This window comes from Eschscholzia californica, unplaced genomic scaffold (genome assembly GCF_041429995.1).
Source record: "Eschscholzia californica isolate CP2 unplaced genomic scaffold, dmEscCali1.0.p SCAF_6, whole genome shotgun sequence".
Classification (NCBI taxonomy): Eukaryota; Viridiplantae; Streptophyta; class Magnoliopsida; order Ranunculales; family Papaveraceae; genus Eschscholzia; species Eschscholzia californica.
In genome coordinates, this window is record NW_028238483.1 from 6,701,604 (window position 1) to 6,726,900 (window position 25,297).

General features: G+C 35.7%; 1 protein-coding gene and 1 pseudogene across 1 annotated transcript; both read right to left on the minus strand.

Moving 5' to 3' along the window:
• Positions 1-10,500: 10,500 nt before the first annotated feature.
• Positions 10,501-16,211, minus strand: LOC147531022 (Sas10/Utp3/C1D family). The gene is made up of 5 exons (XM_086651142.1): positions 15,772-16,211; positions 15,626-15,681; positions 14,982-15,036; positions 10,977-11,057; positions 10,501-10,883 (listed from the first exon to the last, which is right to left on the minus strand). Exons 1-5 carry the CDS (start codon positions 15,974-15,976, stop codon positions 10,672-10,674), a joined length of 609 nt encoding a protein of 202 aa, XP_086507268.1. The 5' UTR covers positions 15,977-16,211; the 3' UTR covers positions 10,501-10,671.
• Positions 16,212-17,277: 1,066 nt separating this feature from the next.
• On the minus strand, positions 17,278-18,118 carry LOC147531023 (17.8 kDa class I heat shock protein-like; annotated as a pseudogene).
• Between the last annotated feature and the right edge of the window lie 7,179 nt (positions 18,119-25,297).

Genomic DNA, 25,297 nt, shown 5'->3' on the forward strand with positions numbered 1-25,297 from the left:
TTGATTTCAAACAGTTATGAGCAATTTGTACCATAAATCAAAATTTTCAGATCACCCAATAGACAAGTGATGACTTACAGATGCAGATGCGCAAGGCTTTTATAGATCGAATTTTCATTCTCAATTTTATTTTGGTTGTTCAAGGTTTCTATAGACCGATGTTAGATATGTCTCAATTGAATCAAAGTAAAGTTTTATCAGGTTTATTTGGTGTCAGCATCCCCGTTCTTTAAGAGGATTTATCTTCGGTCCTTTAAGAGGATAATGGGTTGGTGGATTTTTTAATAGATGAAGAAGAATTTAAGATTTATGATGTCTGAATTCTTTTTAGTAAAGCTTAGGAAAAATCTATTTATTGAAGCTTGCATCTTGCCGAAAGCTTACTATTTGTTGATTTTGTTGTTTAAAATGATTTATCTATTGTGTGACTGATTTAAACTTATATTAGCCGAGTTCAAGATTTCATTCTTATTGTTTGAAGCCTCTCTTTATATATTTAAACTCTAAGTTTACCGAATTTGTGATCAATTACTGATTTTTGTGTTTGTGATTAGGTTCTCTTACTCATTAGCTCAGCTTAGGCGATTATTGAATGGATTTATTAAAGAAGGAACTTCCTGCAAAAATGCTTATTGGGGCTCAAAATGAGTCTGAACGAAGTTCAACAATTAAATATCTTCACAAGTATATCTACAAGGGTGAAGATTTTACGACTATGGTTGTGGAAGGATTCGCGGAAGGTTTGTCACAAGAACTTCCAAAAGATTGTACGATTGTGGTTGAGGAAGCGGCAAACGAGATTCAAAACAGTTCTATGTTCTAATATGTGATGTTTATATGTTTGAACTTATTAGTTTAAAAATATTTTCAAATTGTAGCTTTCCATTTTGAATTATAATTAGAGTTTATTTTGTGCTACTCAATTTTTGTGAGTAAGTGAATTTCTAAAACTGAATTGTGTAAACTGAAACCGAGATTTATGACGTGTTTATTTAATTGTTGCATTGACTGTAACCATTAAAGTGTTATATTTTTTTTATGGAGATTTAATAGAACAACACTTTTTTGTCTATTTTTGTTGTTAATTTACGCTGTCAATTTGAAAGAAAAAAATGCACATCCTTGAATAACATTTGAAAAATAGAAGAGCGTTTTATTATATTTTAATTAAAAAAGGGTATGGGTAATATTTAACTACTAAAAAAAATAGTGAGCGAGTGATTTGACTATTCAGATAAAGACTTTGTAGGCCACAAGGGAAGTAGTGAGCGAGTGATTTGACTATTCAAATTAAAGGCATACTAATAAACCGTTGATCATACATTTATTTAATCCAACGGTTGTCCATTCACCTTTTCTTGTTATATAATATTATATAATATATTATATATTATATATAATATTATTTAAAATTTTATATTATATAAATTTATATATATATATATATTATATATTATATAATAATATATATTATATAATATTATATTATATATTATATATAATATTATTTAAAATTTTATATAAATAAAATTTATATAAAAAAAATTTAAAAATTTCAAATATTATATAAGAATAATAAAAATAATATATATTATTTTATATAACTAAAATAGTATATAATAAAAATTTAAATAAAAAAATATAAAATATAAAATTTTTATAGAGATTTAATAGAACAAAACTTTTTTGTCTATTTTTGTTGTTAATTTACGCTGTCAATTGGAAAGAAAAAAATGCACATCCTTGAATAACATTTGAAAAACAGAATAGCATTTTTTTTATATTTTAATTAAAAGAGGTATGGGTAATATTTAACTATTAAAAGAAATAGTGAGCGAGTGATTTGACTATTCAGATAAAGACTTTGTGGGCCACAAGGGAAGTAGTGAGCGAGTGATTTCACTATTCAAATTAAAGGCATACTAATAAACCGTTGATTATACATTTATTTAATCCAACGGTTGTCCATTCACCTTTTCTTGTTATATAATATTATATAATATATAATATATTATATATAATATTATTTAAAATTTTATATTATATAAATTTATATATATATATATATTATATATTATATATTATATAATAATATATATTATATAATATTATATTATATATTATATATAATATTATTTAAAATTTTATATAAATAAAATTTATATAAAATTTAAATTTTTTAAATATTATATAAGAATAATAAAAATAATATATATTATTTGATATAAATAAAATATTATATAATAAAAATTTAAATAAAATAATATAAAATTTAAATTTTATATTATTTTTATATAAAATTTATATTATTTTATATAAGAAATAAAATAAAGATTTAAATACATGAATATGAAATGCTTTTATCAAGAATACCTCCCGAAATTTATATAGTTCATTATAATAAATATTGAGTTATAAAGATAGAGGCTTAGTTGATTAATTATATGTGTTAAAAAGTGAACTAATATGGTGGATTCTAAATCCTAGATTTTTCTTTCTCATCTTACCCCCTTCCTATTTAGTTTGTCATTGTTTTATTATTTTCAAAACTAAATCAAAATTATTAAAGGTGGTGTTCATTTAAGATTTAGATAAAATTACTTGACCCTTGGAACGATTTCCCGATTTACAAACTTTACTATAACTTGATCCCTACACTTGGGGAATAGACCCAATTTAGGCCTATCACTACATCTTGATAACTATCGTCTAGTGAACGCAGGATGATGTCAATCACCATTTCGACTGGCATAGGAGATCCCATCCGTTCCATGTCTTTGAAGTGATCAATCATCTCCAAAACATGGTGACGAATGGATTTTCCTTTCTCAAGTCGTTTTCCCAGTGTCACCATTGTGATTCTAAATCTCCCCATTCGACATTGTGTTCTAAACACATCTCTGAGTCGTCGAATGATGGTATATGCTTCCATGTCAATGAACATATCTTGATATTTTCTTTCCATGGACATTAGCATTAAACCGATTACTGGCGCTGACTTCCTTCGAATAACGTCTACTTGCTTGCGCTCTTCATCAGAAGAGGTTTCTGAAAGCACGGGGATTGAAGTGTCCAATACTTCTGCTCTTGCTCCAAGAACCTTCCTCAGATTTCTTTCCCATTAAACAAAGTTGATATCGTTCAACTTCTCAAGTACGGTATAGAGGTTGAAGATGTTGTTGTTTGTCATAATTAAACTACATCTAAGAAATGCGAAAGTGATTAAACTTGTTATCTTGGCAATTTTCTTAATTTGCCTATATTATTCTATGTTTGTTGTCCCCTAAGAATAATATAATTCCAAGATCCCATTCCTTCGAAATTAAGCGTACTTTGGCACTGCCCTTAATTCGTCGTCCTGGGTGAGTAACATCTTACTGATCATACTCCTATGATTCTTGGTTAACGAATTTAACATTTAAACGTCAAATCGTCCTTTAGCCCCGAAATCCAAAACCCTTTTGCTGACTCGTTGAGAATAACCATTTAGACATGTAGACCTCTTCATAGATCTACCAGTATTGTCCCGAGGTAAAAGATGACACCCTGCTTTGGCATGACCCACCATCGATGAACAAGGGCTCAACAGGTGTCTTAATCTGGGTAGGCTTTACTCAAAATTCTTTTTGGGACTTATTACGTAATTTATCAAGTTGCGTTACCGTGAACTCTAGCATAACCATTCATGATTTATTACGTAAAATTTTATGTACGTTTGCGTAACAGTCTTAGTATTACCCCTTAAAAGATCTCATCTTTTAAGTTTATTTCTTGTTCGCCTATGGTTCGTTTGGATTCGTATCCAAGAACCTCTATTGACTACTCCCACTTGAACCATGATCTCATTGTTCTGTTTGTCAATAGACTCTAAGACCCTATAATCTAAGTCAACCCGCCAACCCAAAATTCTAGACCAGTTAGCGGAGCTGATTACCGAGACAAGGCTGGTACAGAAAGCAGGGTTTTGATGCAGAGCTCAACTCCGAGATAGAGCTGGAATGCGGAGTAGAGCTTATGTCGGTTATTAGTGTTAGCGTGTCCATGTGTATTTCAGATTAGAAAGAGATTCAGTGAGAAGGTGAAATTGGGGTTTTAGTGGTTATATAAACTAAAACCCTAGCAGATATCTGTGTCGAATTCCCACGAATCTCTTGTGTAACTTGTTTGCTTATCATAGTGGAAAATCATCGTGACATCGCCGTGGAGTAGGTTTCACCAACCAAACCACGTAAAATCTTTTGTGTTCTGTATGATTGTTCTTTATTTCATATTGTTTTTCTTTGATTACTTGATTTTGATCATATCAAACCGCTTTTGTCATAACAAACTGGCATCAGAGTTTTGGTTTTGAGGTTTCTGTGATGGCGAAATCCGAGATAGAAAAGTTCGATGAAAGTAATGATTTTAATCTCTGAAAGATTAAGATGCGAGCAGTATTAGTTCAACATGGTTTGCTGAAAACGTTGAATGGGAAGGTTGCGCTCGTAAAATCGTTATCAGAAGCAGTAAAGAAAAATCTCATGGATAGATTATGTTGTGTTTGAGCAATGAGGTATTGAGGGAAGTAGCGACAGAAACTACGACCTTTGGGCTATGGAGTAAGCTAGAGGCAAGGTATATGACGAAATCTCTAACTAATCGTTTGTATCTTAAGAAGAAATTATTTAGTTTACAGATGTTAGAAAAAGAATCGTTAAAAGACCATATGGATGAATTCAACCGAGTATTCTTGGATTTGGCAAATATAGATGTCAAATTTGAAGATGAAGATAAGGTAGTAAGTACTATCTCTTGCGTCCCTGTCACGATCATATGAAAGCTTTGTTGATTCTTTTATGTCTGGTAAAACAACTACAACATTGGAGGATGTTACAGCAGCATTGAACTCCAGGGAGTTGAGACGATGGCCAATGAACTTCAGAGTCTAAGAAGAATAAACTGGTTGATGACCTTAAAAATCTCTAAGGGTCGCGGTTGAAGAGCTAGCGAGAATTGAACTTGGTTGATGATGTCTCAGGTGCCACTAAGGCCATGTTTGGCACGCGAGAATCAAGTGGGAATAGAATATGATTCCTGAGAATCACAATCCTGACTACTGTTTGGCTTGCGGGAATGGAGGGTGAATCTTATTCCTCTAGGAATGGGATTCCCACTAAATAGGGTAAAAACAAACCCAGGTAAGGGGTGGGTTGGTGATTCCCATTCCCAATAATGATTTAGTTTAATATTTATGAACGAAATTATGCTTAATAAGATATTATAATGACTAATATTAAAATCGTCCTTCACATAATATTTAGCTAAGAAAAATTTAAAAGCTAGGATTTCAACCACCACCGTAACAACTTTCTCTCTCCCTAACACACACACACAAGTGTATCAGATTACTATTTATTATCTACAAATTTCAATAAATAATATTGATTAAAGTTATATATATATATATAACAAAATTGACCTATAATTATTTAGTTTAAGTAAAAAGATATAACCGGACTTTTATACAAGTTTATATTCCTATTCCTATACGGACCAAACACCAAGCTAGGAATCCATCAGGAATGGAATCCCTATTCTTGGTCAAGCCAAACATCAAACTAAAGCAATCTGGTTCCCAAGAATCAGTTACGGGATTGCGATTCCCAGGAATCACATTCCATTCCAGCGCGCCAAACATGGCCTAAGTGTTTCGACTCTTTCTTGTCAACAAACGATAATCTTCGAACGAAATGACTTCGGCTGGCAATAACGAGGTGAGAGTATATCAACATATTCAAGAATTCGATTGTGCCTTTGAGGAACACATAGAGGAACAAATGCATTTGAGTGACATGATGCATCATAATCTAGATATTGCACACGAACAAGTCACAATGATTAGTGCAGACTATAACGCCAAGGAATTGGAGCTGGAAGAACAGATGATGGAGCTGAGAGCAGATATGGGACTTCTTAAAACAAAAATTGAAGTTGAAAGCTAGGAAGGAGCATTAAGGACTGATCATTCAGGCAGTGGTTACTCAATTTGATATTGATTGGGGATGTACTCTGTGTTGTTATGAGGTTTTAAATGTAAAGCCTATAACTGAAGTTCTCAAATAAGACATAGCATCTCAAATGAACTAGCTCAACATCGAGTATGGTCTCGAGTGGATGATAAGATTGAATTCGACGATGAAATCGTGTCTGAAGAAGTTGATTATAAGGATAGTGATAGTTCTTAAGATTTTGTTTTTCTTGTGTAATTTTCTTCTTGGAAGTTTTGCCCATACTATGTCAACTATTATGTGTTTAATGAGATGACACTTTTTGTTGAGTGCGTCGTTCAATTCCCTCTGGTACGACTCTTGGTTCCTACTTAGAATATTTAAACATGTTTCTGAGAAGATGACGTCCCTGCCTCTGAATTTGTGAAACTGAATCTTAATTGACAATAGGCTCTTGATTCTCAAGTCCAGAGTGAGGAAGGCATAGCTACAGGGAAAAGAGAAAGAAACCCTTATGTGGAAAGTGTCTTGAATGTGGGTTGATATCTAATCTGGTTCGCGGCTTGCCAAGCTGACCCGGATGCGGAATTTTGGACCAGTCAGTAGGGCTTGTCTCTGAGGCAGAGCTGGTATGCGAGGCACGACTCTAAAACAAAGTTGGTATGTGAAACATGGCTTATGTTATGTCGGTTATTAAAGTTAGCGCTATCCGTAGCCTTATGAGTTTGTTGATTCGGTTGTTGTTATGAGTTTGTTGATTCGGTTGTTGTTGTGTTTATTCCACAACCTAGGAATTGTTGTGATTGTAAAACGACGACTTCCAGTAAACAGCTAACATCGATTGAGTATACCTTGGAAGAATAAGGTTTCCTAAATGAGTCTCTAGACATGTCTCGTCTCCGCCATGAGTTTACCATATGGAGCAAATGATTACATTTGTATATGTTCCAGGATCTATTTTGAGTTTGTTACAGTTTTTTTTTTTTTTTTTTGCAACGTTTGCATATATTATTAAGTTAGCGAGTTATTACAATACTTATGGCTAATAATATTGGGAACTACAGTCCAAGTAATATTACTATTATGTTGTCTTGCCCATTTTGTCGAAGTGTCTGCTAGATCGTTGCCCTTGCGAGGGATATGAGAGATTCGTATGCAATGGAATTGGGGGAGAAGTTTCCTGATCGCTTTTACATAAACCTTCGACTGTCAGTGGATCATTGTACTAGAGTTATTGAGGTAATTGATGATTGTTTGATTATCACTTTCAACCTGAAGGAATTTGATATTGAGATTAACTGCCCACCTGATTCCCATGAGAATGGCTATACTTTCACTTTCTTTTGCGTTCCTGACTCTGGTAGTAGAAACCTTATCTGTTATAAATTGAGCTATGTGGTTATTAATGATACAACTAATTTCTGTATGTTCATTAATATTGATAAACGAAGCATCTATATTCATTTTAACATAAGGATTAATAGGTAGTGACCATCTAATTACTTTCGCAGTAGTACATCTAAGAACCTCAATGTCATTGAAGTGGGGGAAGGCTAGGATTGCATTTATTACCTGAGAGGGTGCAAGTATTTGTTGCTGAAAACATCTATCACATTTAGCTTTACAAATAAACCACAGAGTGAAAGCATAAAACTTTTCAAGATTAAAGTTTCATAATTGTAAGTTCAACAAAAAAAAGTTTTCATAATTGTGAGACTCATTCCACGATATAATCCAATCCTTTACAAATAATATGTTTTCATCAAAATCAAAATAATTTGTTTTCATCAAAATCAAAATATGTTTTCATCAAAATCAAAATAATTTGTTCTTCGTTCTATCTTATGATTTAACAACGAGCTGATATATTCATTCTTCTTCCTATAAATGATTTGGTCAATTATTTAGTTAATAATATGTTTCCATCAAAATCAAAATAATTTGTTCTTCGTTCTATCTTATGATTTAACAACGAGCTGATATATTCATTCTTCTTCCTATAAATGATTTGGTCTATTATTTAGAAGTTCTTCACACTATTATTCCTATTTATGTGTATTTCAATCTGCTTTTACTTATATGTTCTTCATACTTCCTATTTTGTGAAAATTAGGTTGTTTAATGGACACATTTGATATCCATCATATCAACACAATAGCAGCGGCTGTTCCCCGATACCTAATGCAATGCTTTGCCCTCCCTAAGGGTATAAGCAACCGCATTGAAGTTCTTCAAAGAACTTTCTGGTGGGGAAAATCTAATTCGATTCATACCATTAACTGGTCTGCTATTTGTCTTCCCAAAAAATTGGGAGGTCTTGGATTTCGTTTTCCGGTTCTTGACAACCATGCTTTTCTGAGCAAGTTAGTTTGGCGCCTTATCAAAGATCCTGGCTCTCCTTGGGCAAATATTCTTAAAGCGAAATACTTCACCAAAGATCATAAACCTAAGAAGACTAAGAATCATCACTCGTGGTTCTGGAAATCCATCTCCAAACATGTTGACAAAGTTACCAATTTAACGTTCTGGGATGTTAATAAAGGTACCAATATTAACATATGGTATGATTATTGGATCCCTAATCATCCTCCTCCTATATGTAACACCACTAATAGTAACCTCACAAAGGTTTCTCAACTTATTATCAATAACCATTGGAATACGACTATAATAACTCAATGCTTTAATGATGATATATGTAACTCTATTTTGAGCATAAACTTACAGGAACAAATGGATGATATTGCACGATGGACGCTTACCAAATCAGGTAAATTTACCATTAAATCAATGTATTATTATTTACGAACTCAACATTATGACTATGAGACTAAGGAATGGATCTTCATTTGGAATTTACCTATTCAACCAAAAATCAAACTATTCCTTTGGAAATGTTGTACGAACAGCTTACCAATTCGCGGTAAAATTGGGCAGTTTATTGGCCATAATTTTGACTGTGTTTACTGTCGAGCCCCTGAAACATTGATTCATGCACTTTTACATTGTGATCTGGCTACAGTGGTATGGTTTCATTTTAATATCATTTTAGGCAACATTTCTAATCTTATTGACTGGATTATTTCATGGAAAGATATTGATGAGCAGATTAGTGGTCTTTTCGCTAATATTCTTTGGCAGATTTGGAAAGCGAGGTGTGATAGATGCTTCTCTAATGCTAAGATTCTACCCATGATGTAATTGGTCAAGTAAATAGCACACCGAACCTCCTCAAGCATCACTTGCCATCTCAACCAATTGAAAGGAATATCCAATGGTCTCCTCCGAAAGCTCCTTACATTAATCAACGTCGACGCCTCTTTTATGGATGGAAAAGAAATAGCGGGGATTGGATGTATCATGTTCGATGACCAAGCCAACTTTCTCGCGGCCTCGGCATGTAATTATAGAGGCCAAAATGCAGAAGAATGTGAATGCTGGGCAATTGTAAAAGCTCTCCAATGGTCGACATCAAAGAATATTGATTATCTTCATATTGAAAGTGACAATAGTAATATTGTACAAACTCCCAACAGGGAACAGGCAGATATTAGTTGGCAAGCAGGCAAGCTCATTGACAAAGTGCGTCAACTAGAAGGAAATTTCATCAAAGTTATAAACACTCACATCAATAGGACCGGTAATGCGAAAGTTGATATCTTAGCTAAATGGAGTCGCAGGAATATGGGTACCTGGATATGGCGGGCTCTTTCAGATCTTCCAGAATCTTTACTTTCGTTTTTTTGTTAGGCTCTGTGGTTTTGTTTAGTTTTCCTCTCAACAAAAAAAAAAAAAATCATAACAACAGAGATTAAGTAGGCTGGAGTGCTGGACACAAGCTGGAATACTTTTATCAAATGGTACAACACTGGCATAATTCCGCGAAGCTGTGAGTGAAATAGTGAAGCTTTAGAGACTTGTTCAACAAATTTAAGTTTTACAGTTCCTGGACGATTCAATGTTGCTCGTTGAGTGTGATTTTAATTGTTTTCGGGGTTTCCAGGAAAAGCCAAGTAATCTACCTGAGTGAGATTTTACATCTGACTGCCAGAGAGAATGAATTTATACATGGAAGAGGTTATTTGCGGGATCGTTATTTGAGAACCTGACAAAGTAGAACAAAGTATAACAAAAATTATTTTTCGGCCCAAAATGCTATTAAACGTACTGCCATTTTATAGAAAACGAATTAAGGAATAGTCCTATCAATAGATAGGACTCAGTACTCCAACATAATTCAAAAGTAATTACCTAAAACTCCTTCAAGACTTGGATGAATTCGAGATCACATTTTGAGTCATACAAGCTATTAAGCGGGTCAAACAGTAAGAAACAGCATTTTACCTCCATGTCATGTGCAGTTAGAGGACCTATAATCTAGATGAGTTTATATCAAACTTAAGCTCATAAATCCTGCAAACTCACAAATTTCTGTTTCTTGGGGACTAACATGACAGGTTGAGTAAAAGCTGTCAATCTTTCTAGTAATTTATGTTGCAAATCTTAACATGACTTGAGATAAATATACTCGTATTGAAAATAACCGTGCAAGACGCTTTTTGATGCATTCACAACAATATGGTTCTCTTTTCCCATACATGTATAAATAACCTAAGATCCAATTACTTCAAGAAAAGAATGAGGAATTCGATACACAAAAGCAAGAAACTCTCTGTATGTCATCTTAGTCCTCTTCATCAGATGAATGAATCCGAAGAGGCCCCTTCAGATCACCATTATTAACTCCAAGAAGCTCCTGTTTAGCTTTCTCAAGAAATTCTTGCGCAGCAGATCGTACAGATTGTCTCTCAGATGATTGGTATTTTCGTTTCTTTTGGGTACTTCTACTTTTAACGCCCTCTCCTCTACTCATCTCTCTCATACTTTGCCTCTGCTCTGAAAGTTCCAGAATTTTTATATATAGATGAACTGTAAAGATGGAAATCATGTTTTCTGCAAAAAAAAAAAAAAAAAAGATGGATTACATACCCGTTGTAAGATCAGGCAACGAGTGCTCAATGAAACGTGTTGCAGCTTGAAAATTCAACTTCGTAGAAGGACGTAATGGGGCTGCAAAAAGGAAGAAAATGGGCGTGAGTCTCACGACAAACTGATGTCAACGCATACAATGAAGATTAATCCGTACATTGAGACATGATAATAGTCTATAGTTTTCCAACTACAATCAGATGAGCATTCACTGAATTAAATAATTATGTATAAACTCAATAATCAATGCTTTAATTAAAACTCAATAATTCTTCATTTTAAACTCTTAAAATTTCCGCTTCAACATAAATTATCAAACCTCTTCTAGATGGAGGGACTTTACCTTATTCAGATCTATTTCAAGCTAGAACTTTGACTTAATCGAAAAAAGTTTAACTAAAAATTTAAAAGTTTTATCTAGAGCAAAAGCACTGTAACTTGTCCCTAGAATCATGGCTTGAATAAAGGAAACAAATACAAATAATAGCATATAACTAATAATTTGAATTACAAGAGTAGAGTTTATAGTTTGTGTGCGTCTTTCTTGACTTAAAACACCTCCAATTCCAACATGTGACAAATCACATGTCACATCAAACACCTTTGAAAAGTCAGGAAGGTGCAAAAACAGAAGCTTTCGTCATCCTCTTTTTTTATATCTTCAGAAGTTATTGATGCTGAATTTGTCGACACAAACTGCCCTTTCTTCAAGCAATTAGTTCTAGGTGTCATAACTGTGCTAAAATTATTGATAAAGCGCCTATAAAATGATGTTAAACCATGAAACTTCGTACATCATGTATCGTACTATGAGTTGGCCAATTTACGATAACCTACTTTTTACCCGGATCATCCTCTATACCTTTAGCTGAAACAAAAAAATCCTAGAAAAACAGCAAGTGTGCTCATGAAGGAACACTTCTTCAAGTTAATATAAAGCTAATCTTGGCACAGAAGCAAAGAAGACAAAAAGGCTCCTTTTATTATTCTTTTCACTTGTATATCCTATCTTTTTCCTTTTTCAATATTAATTCAAATTATTCAAAAATAAAAATCTTGGCATTGAAGACTCATAACTCGCTGCCAATGGACAAGGTGATCCTCACTTGCTTGATGTATTAGGATATCAGCAAAGTAAACAACCAAAAACTGACCAATAAAGGGTTATAATACATGAGTCATGAAGCGGATGAATGTCTCAGGGGCATTGGATAGGCCAAAAGACCTGACTAGCCAATTCATATAGACCATCTCTTGTTTTAAATGCAGTCTTTCATTCATCCCCTGGTCTAAAACGTGTTTGATGATAGCCACTTTTGAGATCTTGGAAAATAATAGATAACCAACCATCATGTGTAATAAACGAATCGAGTCTAGCTATCTAGGTATGGGAAACGGTACTTGACTGTAATCTTATTGATAACACGACTATCAACACACATACGCAAGTACCATCTTTCTTTTCCTTCATCAAAAAAAAAAGTACCATCTTTCTTTAGTGTGAGCAATATGGGGACAGCACAAGGGCTTAAACTTTCACGAATTAAGCCATTTGTATATAATTCTTTAACCTGCCTTTGAAATAAGGTAGTTAGGACCCTGGAACCAGGTCTCCTGAATGCTGAATAGTATGCATAGGAGGCAGTTCATTAGATAGTTCTTTGGGTGCCTCATCAGCAAAATCAGACAATAACTTTAACATTTCCAAGGGAATCGAAGGGGATGGACGGCAGTAGTTATATCAATCTATTTCTGCACTACAATGTACACGAATCCCGATTCTTTGCTCTCTAATTCAAATTCCTTTTTGATGATATGTGAAGGGACTTCTTATTGTTTCCAACAACAGTTTTGGGCCTCTGCTCTTTGAATCTTTCAATTTCAGCTGCGATTATAGGCTTCAAAACAATGTGTGTGGATGAATGTGAAACTATATTTGTTCTCCTTCCCATTATGGTGCACATCATGATCATAAAGCCTTGGGGAGTCCAAGAATTATGTGGCCAACTTTTATAGGTATTACATCACACGAAATAGAATCACTATTAAGTACCACAAGAAAGTGAAACAAAGGAGCGATGGCTTACCGGGATTGAGGTATTATCTTTCCATGGCACTTTATAAGGACGTGGGTGCAGTTGGGTAGCAAGCTTGAGATGTTCATCTCAGGTTAATGAAGCCAGATTCATGCAGCTCCAACAAGCAATAAAGCTTTTTAGCTTGGTCACTACAACGAACCTAACAATTGAAGGATAGAAGTACGTCATCAATCCTCTTTTTCAACTTTAGGAGATGTTAGAGTGCGTCTAACAACACATAATCGAGAAGCACCTTCTTCATCCTCTTCCAAGTCATGAGGGTTATATGTCCCGTAATCAAATAAAATCAGGTTCTCCCCATCTCCTTGTAGATTTACCTCTGTTTCGTCTTCCATCCCATAATGTAAGTTCTTTTTAGGACATTGGTATACCAAAGACAACTATCCCCACATTTGAAGAACTTATTTCCCCGAAAGGAGTTTGCCATTGGAGTTATCTCTAGTGAAGAACCCTAAAAACTTGAGATCTACTTGTTTTGGTCATTTGGTGTTGTCCGGGCTCCATATTTAGCATCATTAGGCCTCCTATTTGTCGTTTCGATTGCCTGACTCCTAAACTTCTTTGTCATTGGGTGGTTCAGGTACTTATCCATGTCTAACGTAAGTTGGAAAGCATTTTTTTAATTGTAGATGGGTGTCAAAGTAACTCCCTTCTTATATTAGGTCTTAGGCCTGCTTTAAATCGAGCAAAGGCTTGCCAAGGTCTTCCGCCACTTTATCACTACTAGTTTTTAGCTCATCGAGTTTTTGCATGTATTGTATCACTGACATGCTGCCTTGCTTTAGTTTAATAAGTTGATCACACAATTTGTCATGATAGTTAACCGGCATGTATTTTTCTCGTAATTTAATCTTCATTTCTAGTCATGTTTCAATCGGCGGCAGCCCTTTCCGTTTAATGTCTACTTCGACACCATTCCACCATACTTTTGCTAAGCCTACTAGTTTCATCTTAGAAAATCTAACTTCTCGCTCATCGGTCATGTCAAACCAATCAAAATACTCTTCAATTGATGTAACTCAATCAGAAATTTCATCCTTCAAAATTTCTTCCGGATCTGTTTGTCATGCATAACCTCGCCCCGATACCAAACTAATGAACCACGAAAAGGGGGAAAGGGAATTGAAGAAGAAAATGATTATATTATAAGATAGACAACCACTAGTATCACATCTAGGGGTATATTTGGATCAAACAACTAATAGAGGTAGCTTGAATAGCTGCTTGAAAAAACTTTGTCTCTCCTCAAATAGCAGGAGTACAACCCTTATATGGGAAGAAAACTAACCCTTGAATTTATAAAGTACTCCGTTTTGGTGATTGTTTAATTTAATCTAGTTGGAAAATTAGAAGGTATTGATGCAGGTGAATTTCTGAATTAGCTACTCACAAGCATTCACACCGACATGACTCAGTCCACATTACTGCCCAATTCCGTTTACAACATTCCCAATTATTTTGAAGTGCCCAAGCGACCCAATCAATCTTATATTGTACTTTTGTATCATGGTATTTTCTTATGAGCAATTTCAAGACCCATTGACATTATATAAAAGCATATTATTAAGCCTATCAAGAAAGATACTCCCTCCGTCCCATTTTGTTTGTAGTTTTGAGGAATTCAACTTATTAAGGATATGTTATTTATTGTTGACAAATATAAAGACTATTTCTAAACTACCCTTATTTAATATAGAGTATCCATTGAATATAACATTGGTCGAAGTGAACAACCAATTATAAACTTTTAATGGTATTCAAACTAAAGGGTAGTTTTGGAAGTTTCATCATGTTAATACGTAAATGAATGTTATAAAAGGAAAGTGAACAAACATTTTGGGGCACCCATAAAAAGAATAACAACCAAACAAAATGGGCGGAGGGAGTATCATCTAATAGGAAATACCTTTGCTCAAAGCTATAAAACGCTCAAGTTTCTCTTCATACAAACGTGATCTTTCCTACAGAGGCAAAAAAGATTGCAAGAGTAGATTAAAATGTGAATTAGAACCTCGAAACATACAATCCAATAATAAATAGAACACCATATGTACATAAGATTTGGCATTTGAGTTACAAACTTCTTCATGTCTAAATATTAATTGTATTCAAGTCTCGCGGCAGATGGTTGACATTACATATTCAATTGAATTTTATTTAACTAATGTTATGGGACAGGACGTTTACGAAGGAGACGGAACCAGATGATTGAACGAGACTTCCTATATTCGTCAAATTGAATGTGTATCTAATTTTAGCCCTGAATATCTCTCTTGCCCCGGCTGTCATATTCATATATCTGGGTTTGAAGTGGAGTCATAGCTTTCGGCTAGTTAACTTATCCACTCGAAGTAACTTGCCTATAGGACGTATTTCAAAACCCTAAGCCTTGAATTTTACAAATTCATCAGTTATGTGTAGATAAAAAAGAAGATACCAAAAAAGATATTAGGCTTGCACTCATTAAAACCTTTCTAGTGACCTAGTATATATATAATTAAAATAACAGAAGACATGTGCAACATAAATAGGGAGAGAGGGAGTGCTTACAAGCTCTGATTTAACTGAATGTTCATCTGGGTGAATACCATGAGATCTCAACCTCACTACCAAGCAAAGATTCAGGAAAAGCAAGCAAATGTTTAAATGTGGAAAAAAATAACTTACTAATTGAGAGAAGGGGAAAGAGAGATTACAAGTATAGAGAGCGGAGGCAGCCTTAGAGAGAAAAAGAAGTGATTGAGCACGAGACAGAGGAGGCAATTGGGCAAGAACTTCTGGTTCAGAGAGAGCTAAGAAATCCGATAAATGAAGTCTCAGCTCCTCCATATCAACTAGACTTCTCTTGACCCCATCAACTACTGCTTGTGGAACAATACCACTCTCTCCTCCTGATTCCATTCTCTGTTGGATGATTATCTAAAGTATTTGTGCTACTCCTAATTCTACTCTAGGGTTTAGGAGTTGTGTTCTTATTGTGTTTAATTGAATGACTGAAACTACCTCTAGGGTTTTGAGGGAGATGGGCAAGGTGAGTTGATGGGGGCTTGAGAGGTCTCAAACGGCCACAACTACAGAACTACGGGTGGGAAACAGGCCGGGGCGGGCTTAGCGGACATTAGACCCCGGGTCAGGCCTTCCAGGTAGGGGTGGGAAAAAGGCCCGTGAGTCCGGATCCGCCCGCGAACCGCCCGAGTCCGATGTGACCGTGGGCTCCCGGTGTCCGAGACGGACACTACCCGACCGGACCGGCAAATTTAGTCGGACGGACACGGACAAGAGGCTCTAACTGGCATTCCGCCCGAGTCCGACCGATAAGCCCGACCGGTTGATATTTTCGACTTACTTAGACATTTTAATCATATAAAGATAGTTATAATCAATTAATATAGTTAACATTTAGACTACACACTTACACGTGTATGCGAATCAATTGATATAGTTAACATTTAGATTACATACTTACACATATATGCATGGAAATACTAAGTTTACAATGTGGGATTATGTTTTATCGACTTTGCTTGGGTGAAATCTTAATAAATATCTTTTATAGGCATTCAAGTAAAAAATGAAACATTGTGCCCGAGTCCGACCGGTCCGGTACCCGGATTGCCCGGCAATTTAGGCGGACATGGACGGGCAATGGACAACGAAATTTTGTCAAGTAACCGCCCGATTTGTCCGGATGTCCGAACGGACAAATCGAGAATTTGTCCATTCCGCCCGGACCGGAAGAGTAAGTGACCGTGGACTACCCGTTCGGTCCGTTTCCCACCCCTACTTCCAGGCAACCAAATGCAAGGAATAAAATTTCAATAAGGCCGCGGCTTTGGGGAATAAACAAAATTCTCCGGGGAATAAATTCTCGAGGGAATCCAGATTTTTTTTTAAATTCTCCGGGGAATAAATTTTTATGAGGAATGCAAAATACATTTTTTTGAAAGTTTTCCTCCATCTCATCACCTCTCTCTGCCACCTAACCTTCTCGCCACCTCATCATCATCTTCTCCGGGAAGGTCGCCGGCCGGCGACCTTCAAACATAAAAAAAAAAAAAAAAAAAAAAAAAATTATTTTTTTCCTCTCTCCTCTTTCTCTCTCTAAATTTTTTTTTTTTTTTCAAACACTCTTCTCTCTCTCTCTAGATCTGGTGAACCAGATCTGGTTCACCACAACAAAATCTCACACAAGACAACTTCAATTAAACCAGAAATCACAAATACATTTGACTACTGTCTCCTTTCATTCAAACTCTCCATAACCTAACAACTACTACTTATAACACTCAAAATTAAACCACTTTGATTACATGCCATACCCATTAAACCAACCACAACTTATTACACAACTCTAATAAATCGTTCTTTTCTTTGATCATTCATTCTTTAACCAGAGATGTCAATGGATTTAACTTGAGGTGTTTTCTTCTCTTCCACTTCCATTTTAGGTACAATCACAGTAAGAACCCCATCCTCCATTGAAGCTTTAACTTCTTCAACTTTCGCATTTTCCGGCAACCTAAATCGACGAAGAAACTTCCCACTACTACGTTCAACACGATGCCATTTATCGTTTCTTTTCTTCTTTTTCTCTGTTTCTTTCACCACTTATCTGAAGAACTTTACCTTCTTCAACATCAATCTTTACTTCTTCTTTATTAACACCTGGAATATCAGCTCTGAAGAAATGGTGTTCTGGGGTTTTTTTCCAATGGATTCGGGTATTTGCTAATTGAGATGTTTCTTTTGAAATCTCAGGTGCAGAGAGGGTTGTGGTGTTGGAAAAGGGCAAGTCCTAGAATGGATCCCAAATGTCTAGAGAGAATGGATCAAAGATGTTTGATATTCTGTTGGTGAAGAAAGTTGGAAGGATCGACATTATTATTTGTTGAGATTAAATTTGAAAAGAAAGTAATCGAGGGTAGGAGGTGTTTGATTGAATTAATGCTTGAGTTAATCAGGATCTTGAATTGAGTTGCAGACCTTTAATGGTCTGTGAATGTGTACAGACCCTCTAGATCTGGTGAACCAGATCTAGAGAGAGAGAGAGAAGAGGGATTTAAAAAAAAAAAATTTAGAGAGAGAAAGAGGAGAGGGGAAAAAAATAATTTTTTTTTTTTTATGTTTGAAGGTCGCCGGCCGGAAAATTGGCCGGCCAGCGACCTTCCCTGAGAAGATGATGATGAGGTGGCAGAGAGAGGTGATGAGATGGAGGAGCCTTTTTTATAGTATCTTCTAAAATTAGAAGCCCCTTAGGAATAAAAAGAAACATAAAAAGTCAATCTTATTTGACTAGTTTTAAGAAAAATCTTTATTCCCCGGAGAATTTTCTTTATTCCCCAAAGCCGCGGCCTTTCAATAATAATATTGGACATATATTGAATGTGCTCTGGGGCGGAGCGATTCTATTAGCAGTTACAGGCGCCACCAAAATCGGTGGTTTTCCTTTAAGTCATTTGAATTAAAGTAGATCTTTTTGCAGTTCCGAGCAGTTACAGAGATTTTATAGGCAGTTACAGCGGTTTTATTGGCAGTTTCTAGTCGGAAAAGGCTACAAAAGCCTGTTTCCATTCTTCTGTCGCTCTATAGGAGCTTTAATTCACGAGATTAGTCTCTCTTTGTCTGTTTTGTCTTAGTTTGTTTAGCGATTTTCGATATGGAGGAAGCCAACAATCAATTCATTACCAAGTTCGCGGCATTGACAACGAATGAAACACCACCGATAGAGGTGGAAGGTGAAGATTTACAACAATGTTCGTCGAAAATAATAAAAAATGGAGTAGTTCACATACAAAGTACCAAGAAAATTGATATTGGTCAGGCTATGATGCGACTAACAAGAGTTATTCATGGTCCTAACAAATTCAATTTAACTGAGGTTAAAGACAATACTTTTCTTTTGAAATTTATGACGGTTTCGGAACTGGACTTGGCTTTTGAAAGTTCACCGTGGGTTATTCAAGAGGAATTAATGATTCTTAAAAAATGTAGGAATGATTTATCTCCAAAAGACCATATATTTGATTCGGCTTGGTTCTGGGTCCAATTTCATGGAATTCCTCAGGGTTTGCTTACTAGTACGACGGTGAATAGGTTAGCCGAAGAAACTTCATTCCAACTACGGCCGAAGAAGCATCAAAATGGAGTGTGTTCGGAAGAGTGAGAATTGAAACAAGTTTAACTACTAAACTTACTTCTCGTGTTAATTTAAAATTATCTGCGTATAAACTTATTTCCATTGAATTACGTTACGAAAAATTGCCTAGATTCTGTATTTATTGCGGATTCACTGGGCATAGAATTAAATTTTGCTCTACTATCCTTGCATTTGGGGACTTACTTAAGGAGAATCTTACCCCAGAACAGACTCATAAGATACATAAGGCTATGCTTCCTACTTATAGTGAGGACTTCAAAGTTCCTTATTCTAGAAATTCAGGGAAGGAATTAGGGTCATATGGGTTGGACCATCCATTAGTGGACACTCTAGGAAAAGATGTTTATTCAGGTGGGAGTGAAAATGATAATATAGATCTCCCAAATTTTTCTATAAATGCTAATTTTGGAGACTTGCTAAATAGTTTGTGTCAGGTGAAAAGATTTAAAACTCAATCAAATGCAATACCGTCGGTCAAAATTCCAAAGGACTTGACTTATATTCTTGAAGAACAATATCACAAAGGAGATACTTCACAAGTCAAGGTGAATCAATTCCCTCAGGAAGAAAGAGCAAAAAGACACTACAAGAGGACGGCAAAACAAATGGCAGTGGAAGCATCCAATGAAGGGGTACCGGCAACCCAAATGCCGGGGTCACTATGAGTATACTTGCGTGGAATTGTCGGGGATTTGGGAACACCCCGACAAGAGAAACTTTACATCAGTTCCTAGGATCGACAAAACCATTATTGGTCTTTCTTTCCGAATCTCGTATTACTAATTATGTACCTTTATCTATGTTTAATAAATACAATCTTAGTAGTTATTTTTCTGTTCCTTCTATCGGTAGGAGTAGGGGACTTATTCTTCACTGGAACCCTACTATTGATGTGAATATCCATTATTCTTCCCCCAATCTCATTCATTTGACTATTAAGCATTCGATAACGTCGGACCCTTGGGATATGTTTTGCATCTACGGACCTCCTCGGGTCCAAGACAGACAAAGTTTTTGGGACGACATGTTAATTCGGATTAATGGTCTGAATAATCCTTTCTGTTTAATCGGGGACTTGAATGCTATTTCCTCTATCACAGAAAAATGGGGCGGGAGTACTAATATTCCTTTTCTACTTAATTTTCAGAACTTCATCGCTTCAGCAAATCTTTTGGACATCGGATTTAACGGACCTGCATACACGTGAACAAATAACAAATCGATTCACCACTTGACAAAAGAACGGTTAGACAGAGTACTATGTAATTCGAACTGGTTAATTCAATTTCCGGAGGCAGGATTATTTCATTTACCACGTTACAATAGCGACCATGCTCCAATTCTGCTTAAACTACAAGTACAGGGACACATTATGAAAACCATTACGAAATTCGAGGTATTTTGGACTCACCATAAAGATTATAAACAGGTTTTCAAAGACAAGTGGGATCAGGCTGAAGGTCATTTCCTGAACAAATTAGATAACACAAAAGAAAATATCAACATTTGGAGCAAAAAAGCGTTTGGAGTTATTAAAAACAGGTTGGCTATTTTGAGGAAAAGATTGCTGGATATACAAACTATCTCTCCTTCAGGGGAAATTCAGGAGATCGAAAGCACTATTCAAGAGGAGATACTATTTCTAGAAAATATAGAGCGAACAAAAGCGGAGCAAAGAGCTAAATCAAAATGGGTGGAAAATGGAGAGAGAAACACAAAAGCTTATCATACGGCTATGTCTATTAGAAGGCAGAAAAACAAAATAAACAGGTTACAGCTAAGCACGGGTGAAATGACTAGCGATGACCAATTAATTTCGAATGAGTTAGTGAGGCATTTTCAGAATTTATTCAGAAGTGAATCAGTGAGATCACCTCCAACCGAAATATTAAATCCATATAAGGTTTTTACTCCAGAACAATTAGGCTACATCTCGAGGGTTCCTTCACCTGAAGAAATAAAGGCTGTCGTTATGGAGATGGGATCAACAAAGAGTCCGGGTCCCGATGGATTGCCATGCTTTTTCTTCCAACATAACTGGGAGGTAATAGGGTCAGAGCTGATAACTTATATTCAATCCACTTTTATTTCAGGTAATATTGATCCATCCCTCAACTTAACCACTATCGCCTTAATTCCTAAGGTTAGAAACCCGAGTAAGGCCACCGAGTTCAGGCCTATTGCCTTATGCAATTCGGTGTATAAATTCATCACCAAACTTATTGCCAATAGAATTCGACCCTACTTGGAGGAATGTATTATGTGGACCCAAAATGCCTTCATACCAAATCGGCAAATTATGGACAATATAGTAATCACCCAGGAACTCTTACATTCTATGAGCAAATCGACTACGAAAAAGGGGGCTTTTTCTCTTAAAATGGACATGGCTAAGGCCTATGACCGTGTTAACTGGGTTTTTCTGGAAACAGTTCTTAAGGCTACGGGTTTCCAAGGAACGATTCTTAGTCTCATATTGTCGTGCATTAAGTCGGCCAGCTTTAAAATTCAGATAAATGGTAGGCCAGAGGGAGATTTTAAGGCATCTAGAGGTCTTCGTCAGGGATGCCCTCTCTCCCCTTATCTATTTATCCTAACCTCCCAGTCACTCTCGCTCTTAATTTCTTATTATGTAAATCAAGGGCTATACACTGGTTACAAAATCAATCGTTCGAGCCCAAGCATCTCTCATTTGCTCTTTGCCGACGATCTAATTTTGTTTGGAGAAGCTACAAATAACAATCTAAATACAATATTACTTTTAATGGAAATTCATGAAAGCTTCTCAGGACAGCAGGTCAACTTCTCAAAGTCATCTATTTCCTTTAGCAAAGGAGTCCCCACAACAATCAAGACAGAATTCACCAACAAACTGAATGCTCCGGCAATGACAAACGAGGCAAAATATCTGGGAGCTCTTATCCTCAAGAAAGGTAACCGTATCCAAAGTCATACATGGTTAGTAGACAAATTTAAAAATTCATTGGCAGGTTGGAAAAATAAAATTGTTTCACAGGCGAGTCGTACTGTTTTAATTAAATCAGTTCTAGCATCATTTTGTACCTACCCCTGTAGCTATCAGGTGCTTCCAGTCAATATTATTAACCAGCTAGAGAAAATCGAAAGGGACTTTTGGTGGGGTCATAACCAAGAGGACCAAAAACTTCATTTTATCCGGTGGGATATAATTACCAATCCGAAGAACAAAGGTGGATTAGGAATCAGATCGATTCAAGAAGTGAATGAGTCTCTTATTGCTAAGATGACTTGGAGATTACTAACTCAACCAAATACAACCTGGGTGAAACTTCTCAAATCAAAATATGTTACGACAGATGACTTTTGGTCCAACAATAGTGTTCAATCTAAGTCATCTTTCTGGAAAGCTATTATGAGGACCAAAAATACAATGCAACATAATGTGATGTGGATAATTGGAGATGGGACTTCTATCAAAATAAAGTCCGATCCTTGGATACCCGATATAACAAACCATAAGCCTACCATTATTGGTGATCTTCCACCAAATATATTTTGGGTTGCTGATCTAATATTGCAGGACACTAAATGTTGGAATGATGATATCATAACTAGATACTTCGATGAGGCTACAAAAGATGCAATTCATAACATTCCTATTCCTCATCACTATCAAAAGGATAAACTGATATGGAAGCCAACACCGACAGGGAAATTCACCTCTAAATCATACTACAAGGAAATTAAATCCAATCCAGTTCTTTCGGATCAAGCACACAACTTTCCATGGATAAGGTTTTGGAAAAAGACAAATATGATACCACAGGTTCAGAACTTCATATGGAAACTTATACATGATGGTATACCAACATTAGGGAAAATAGGATCTATTCTTCAACACTTACCTCAATATTGCTTGATGTGCGAAGAAGAAGAGATAGAAACAACCGAGCATCTATTCGGAAGCTGCAAAAAATACAAGGAACTTGTTAATATCACTGGGTTAATGGATTCTCAATATCAAAACATGAATCTCGTCAATTATTTAAAGCAGATCTTGATACAAGATGAGAATAATGATGATTTATGGTACAATATTACTCAGCTTATGTGGGAGTGGTGGAAACAACGAAACGATCTTCACTTCAATAACAAAAAGTTGGATCTAACAAGTGAAGGAGTTGAAGGAGATGTCCTTCGACCAAGGTGACAATGCGAACAATTTGTCGGATAGGATAATTGATGTGGAAGATCATCAAGTCCGATTGATTTAGGGATCGTAGAGTAGTAGCTAGAGACCAACTACGATCGTCGAATTACGAAGTAATTCGCGGCTAACTTCGATCGGATCCTACAACGGGTTACACATAAGAGTGACAAATTGATCTAGGATATGACTAGTGGGAGTGAGATATAATCATGGGAGTGTCCCATAAACATATCTCATAGGCCTAAAAAGGAATTAGGCAAAGATAGTACAAAAAGGCCAAAAACAGGGTTTTTGGGCCTAGACCGGTTCGGGTACTTCTAGGACTCGGATTGGGCTGAATTTTGGAGGGTTAGTTGATGATATAATAAACATTATATCTGCAAATGTTCGTGGTGTTTGGACACCTCCTACTTAGGGAATTGAGAAAATACCAATAGTTGCTATTTTCGACTATTTCCCTAAATCTTATTCTAAAGGGTGTTTTAGGAAACCTAAAAGGAGGTGGATTCTTATTAGGGTTCTATATAAACACTCTTAGGGCAGAGAATAAGGTGTGGAATTTCTCTCTAAGCTTTCTTACTCTACCACATCAAGTAGAGAGGAGAAAGTGAGCTAATTCCCATTACTATCAATCTAGTCAAAGAAGAAGGTGTTCTTCTTTTCCAACCACCATTGGTGTGCTAGCTATACAACAAGGTGGGAGATCAAATTGATTGCTCGTGTCCCAAGTAGAGGAGCTACACTTGAAGCTCTTGGTCTTCTTCAATCAATTCAACTAGTTCGAGGGAAAAGCGATTAAGGTAATCTACTATCTCCATTAGATTAATTACTAGTTTTGCATGTGATCCTGGGAATACTAGTGTAGACATTAGATGTCATATTTCCGCTATAAACACTAGTAGAAGGGTGTAAATCCCTACAGTGGCGTCAGAGCCTCTTGCTATTAACTAGTTTTTGCTAAGAATCGAACTAATTCATATGCTTGATAGTTTGAAAATTGAGTTTATAAAAGTATTTTAAAAGGTGTTTTAAAAGGTATTTTTAACTCATAATTTGATAGGATTCAATAAATTTTCAAATTGAGAATCACATTGATGATTAAAAGTGTTTTAAAAGTCTCAATTTGATTGAATTTCAAACTAATCCATGCTTGATTAAATTGATAGTTATGTTTAAAAAGATTTTAAAACATAAAATTTGATTAATTTTGAATTGGATTTAAAGATTTTTCAAAATTGATTTCAAAATTGTTCTTTGAAAAATTTCAAAAACCTAGATTTGGATCCAAAATTGGTTTGATTAAGAGTTGTTTTTAAGTTATGGAAACTTTTGAAAAACAAAATTTTGGAATTTTAGAAGTGTTCTAAAAAGAGTAGTTTTGACTTTAGGAAGCTCTCAAAACAAATTTGGAAAAATTTAAAAGTTTCTAAAAGTTTTAAAAATTTTTTAGAAGTGTTCTAAAAGGAATTTCAAAAAATTTAAGAAAAGTTTTAAAATTGGAAAATAGCAACTTAGAGTTGCATAAGAAATTTTTTTTTTTTTTTTTTCTTTTTGGAAACTAGGGTTTTGAAAAACCCTAGTGTCCGGCCAGGAAGCTCCTGGATGCGTCCTCTGGACGCGTCCAGAGCACCTGCTGAGACGCGTCTTGAAGACGCGACCAGCAGCTGCGACAGAAGCTTCTGGACGCGTCTTTGAGACGCGTCCAGAGCAGCTACTAAGGACGCGTCTTGAAGACGCGTCTTGGAGACGCGTCTGGGAGGTTCTGGGTGTCTCGGACTAGTCCGAGACACCTAGTGCTGGTCCGGTCCAGTACCAGACACGTCTAGGACGCGTCTGGTACATGGACTAGCGTCCTGGCTCCGGCCAGGACGAGACC

What these genes read in the sequence shown, in the direction of transcription:
- LOC147531022 (XM_086651142.1), bottom strand. Translation starts at nt 15,976, where the DNA reads ATGGAATCAGGAGGAGAGAGTGGTATTGTTCCACAAGCAGTAGTTGAT. An exon ending in TGCCTCCGCTCTCTATACTT is followed by an intron (nt 15,682 to 15,771) that starts GTAATCTCTCTT and finishes TTTGCTTGGTAG; the next exon opens with TGAGGTTGAGATCTCATGGT. An exon ending in ATTCAGTTAAATCAGAGCTT is followed by an intron (nt 15,037 to 15,625) that starts GTAAGCACTCCC and finishes TTGCCTCTGTAG; the next exon opens with GAAAGATCACGTTTGTATGA.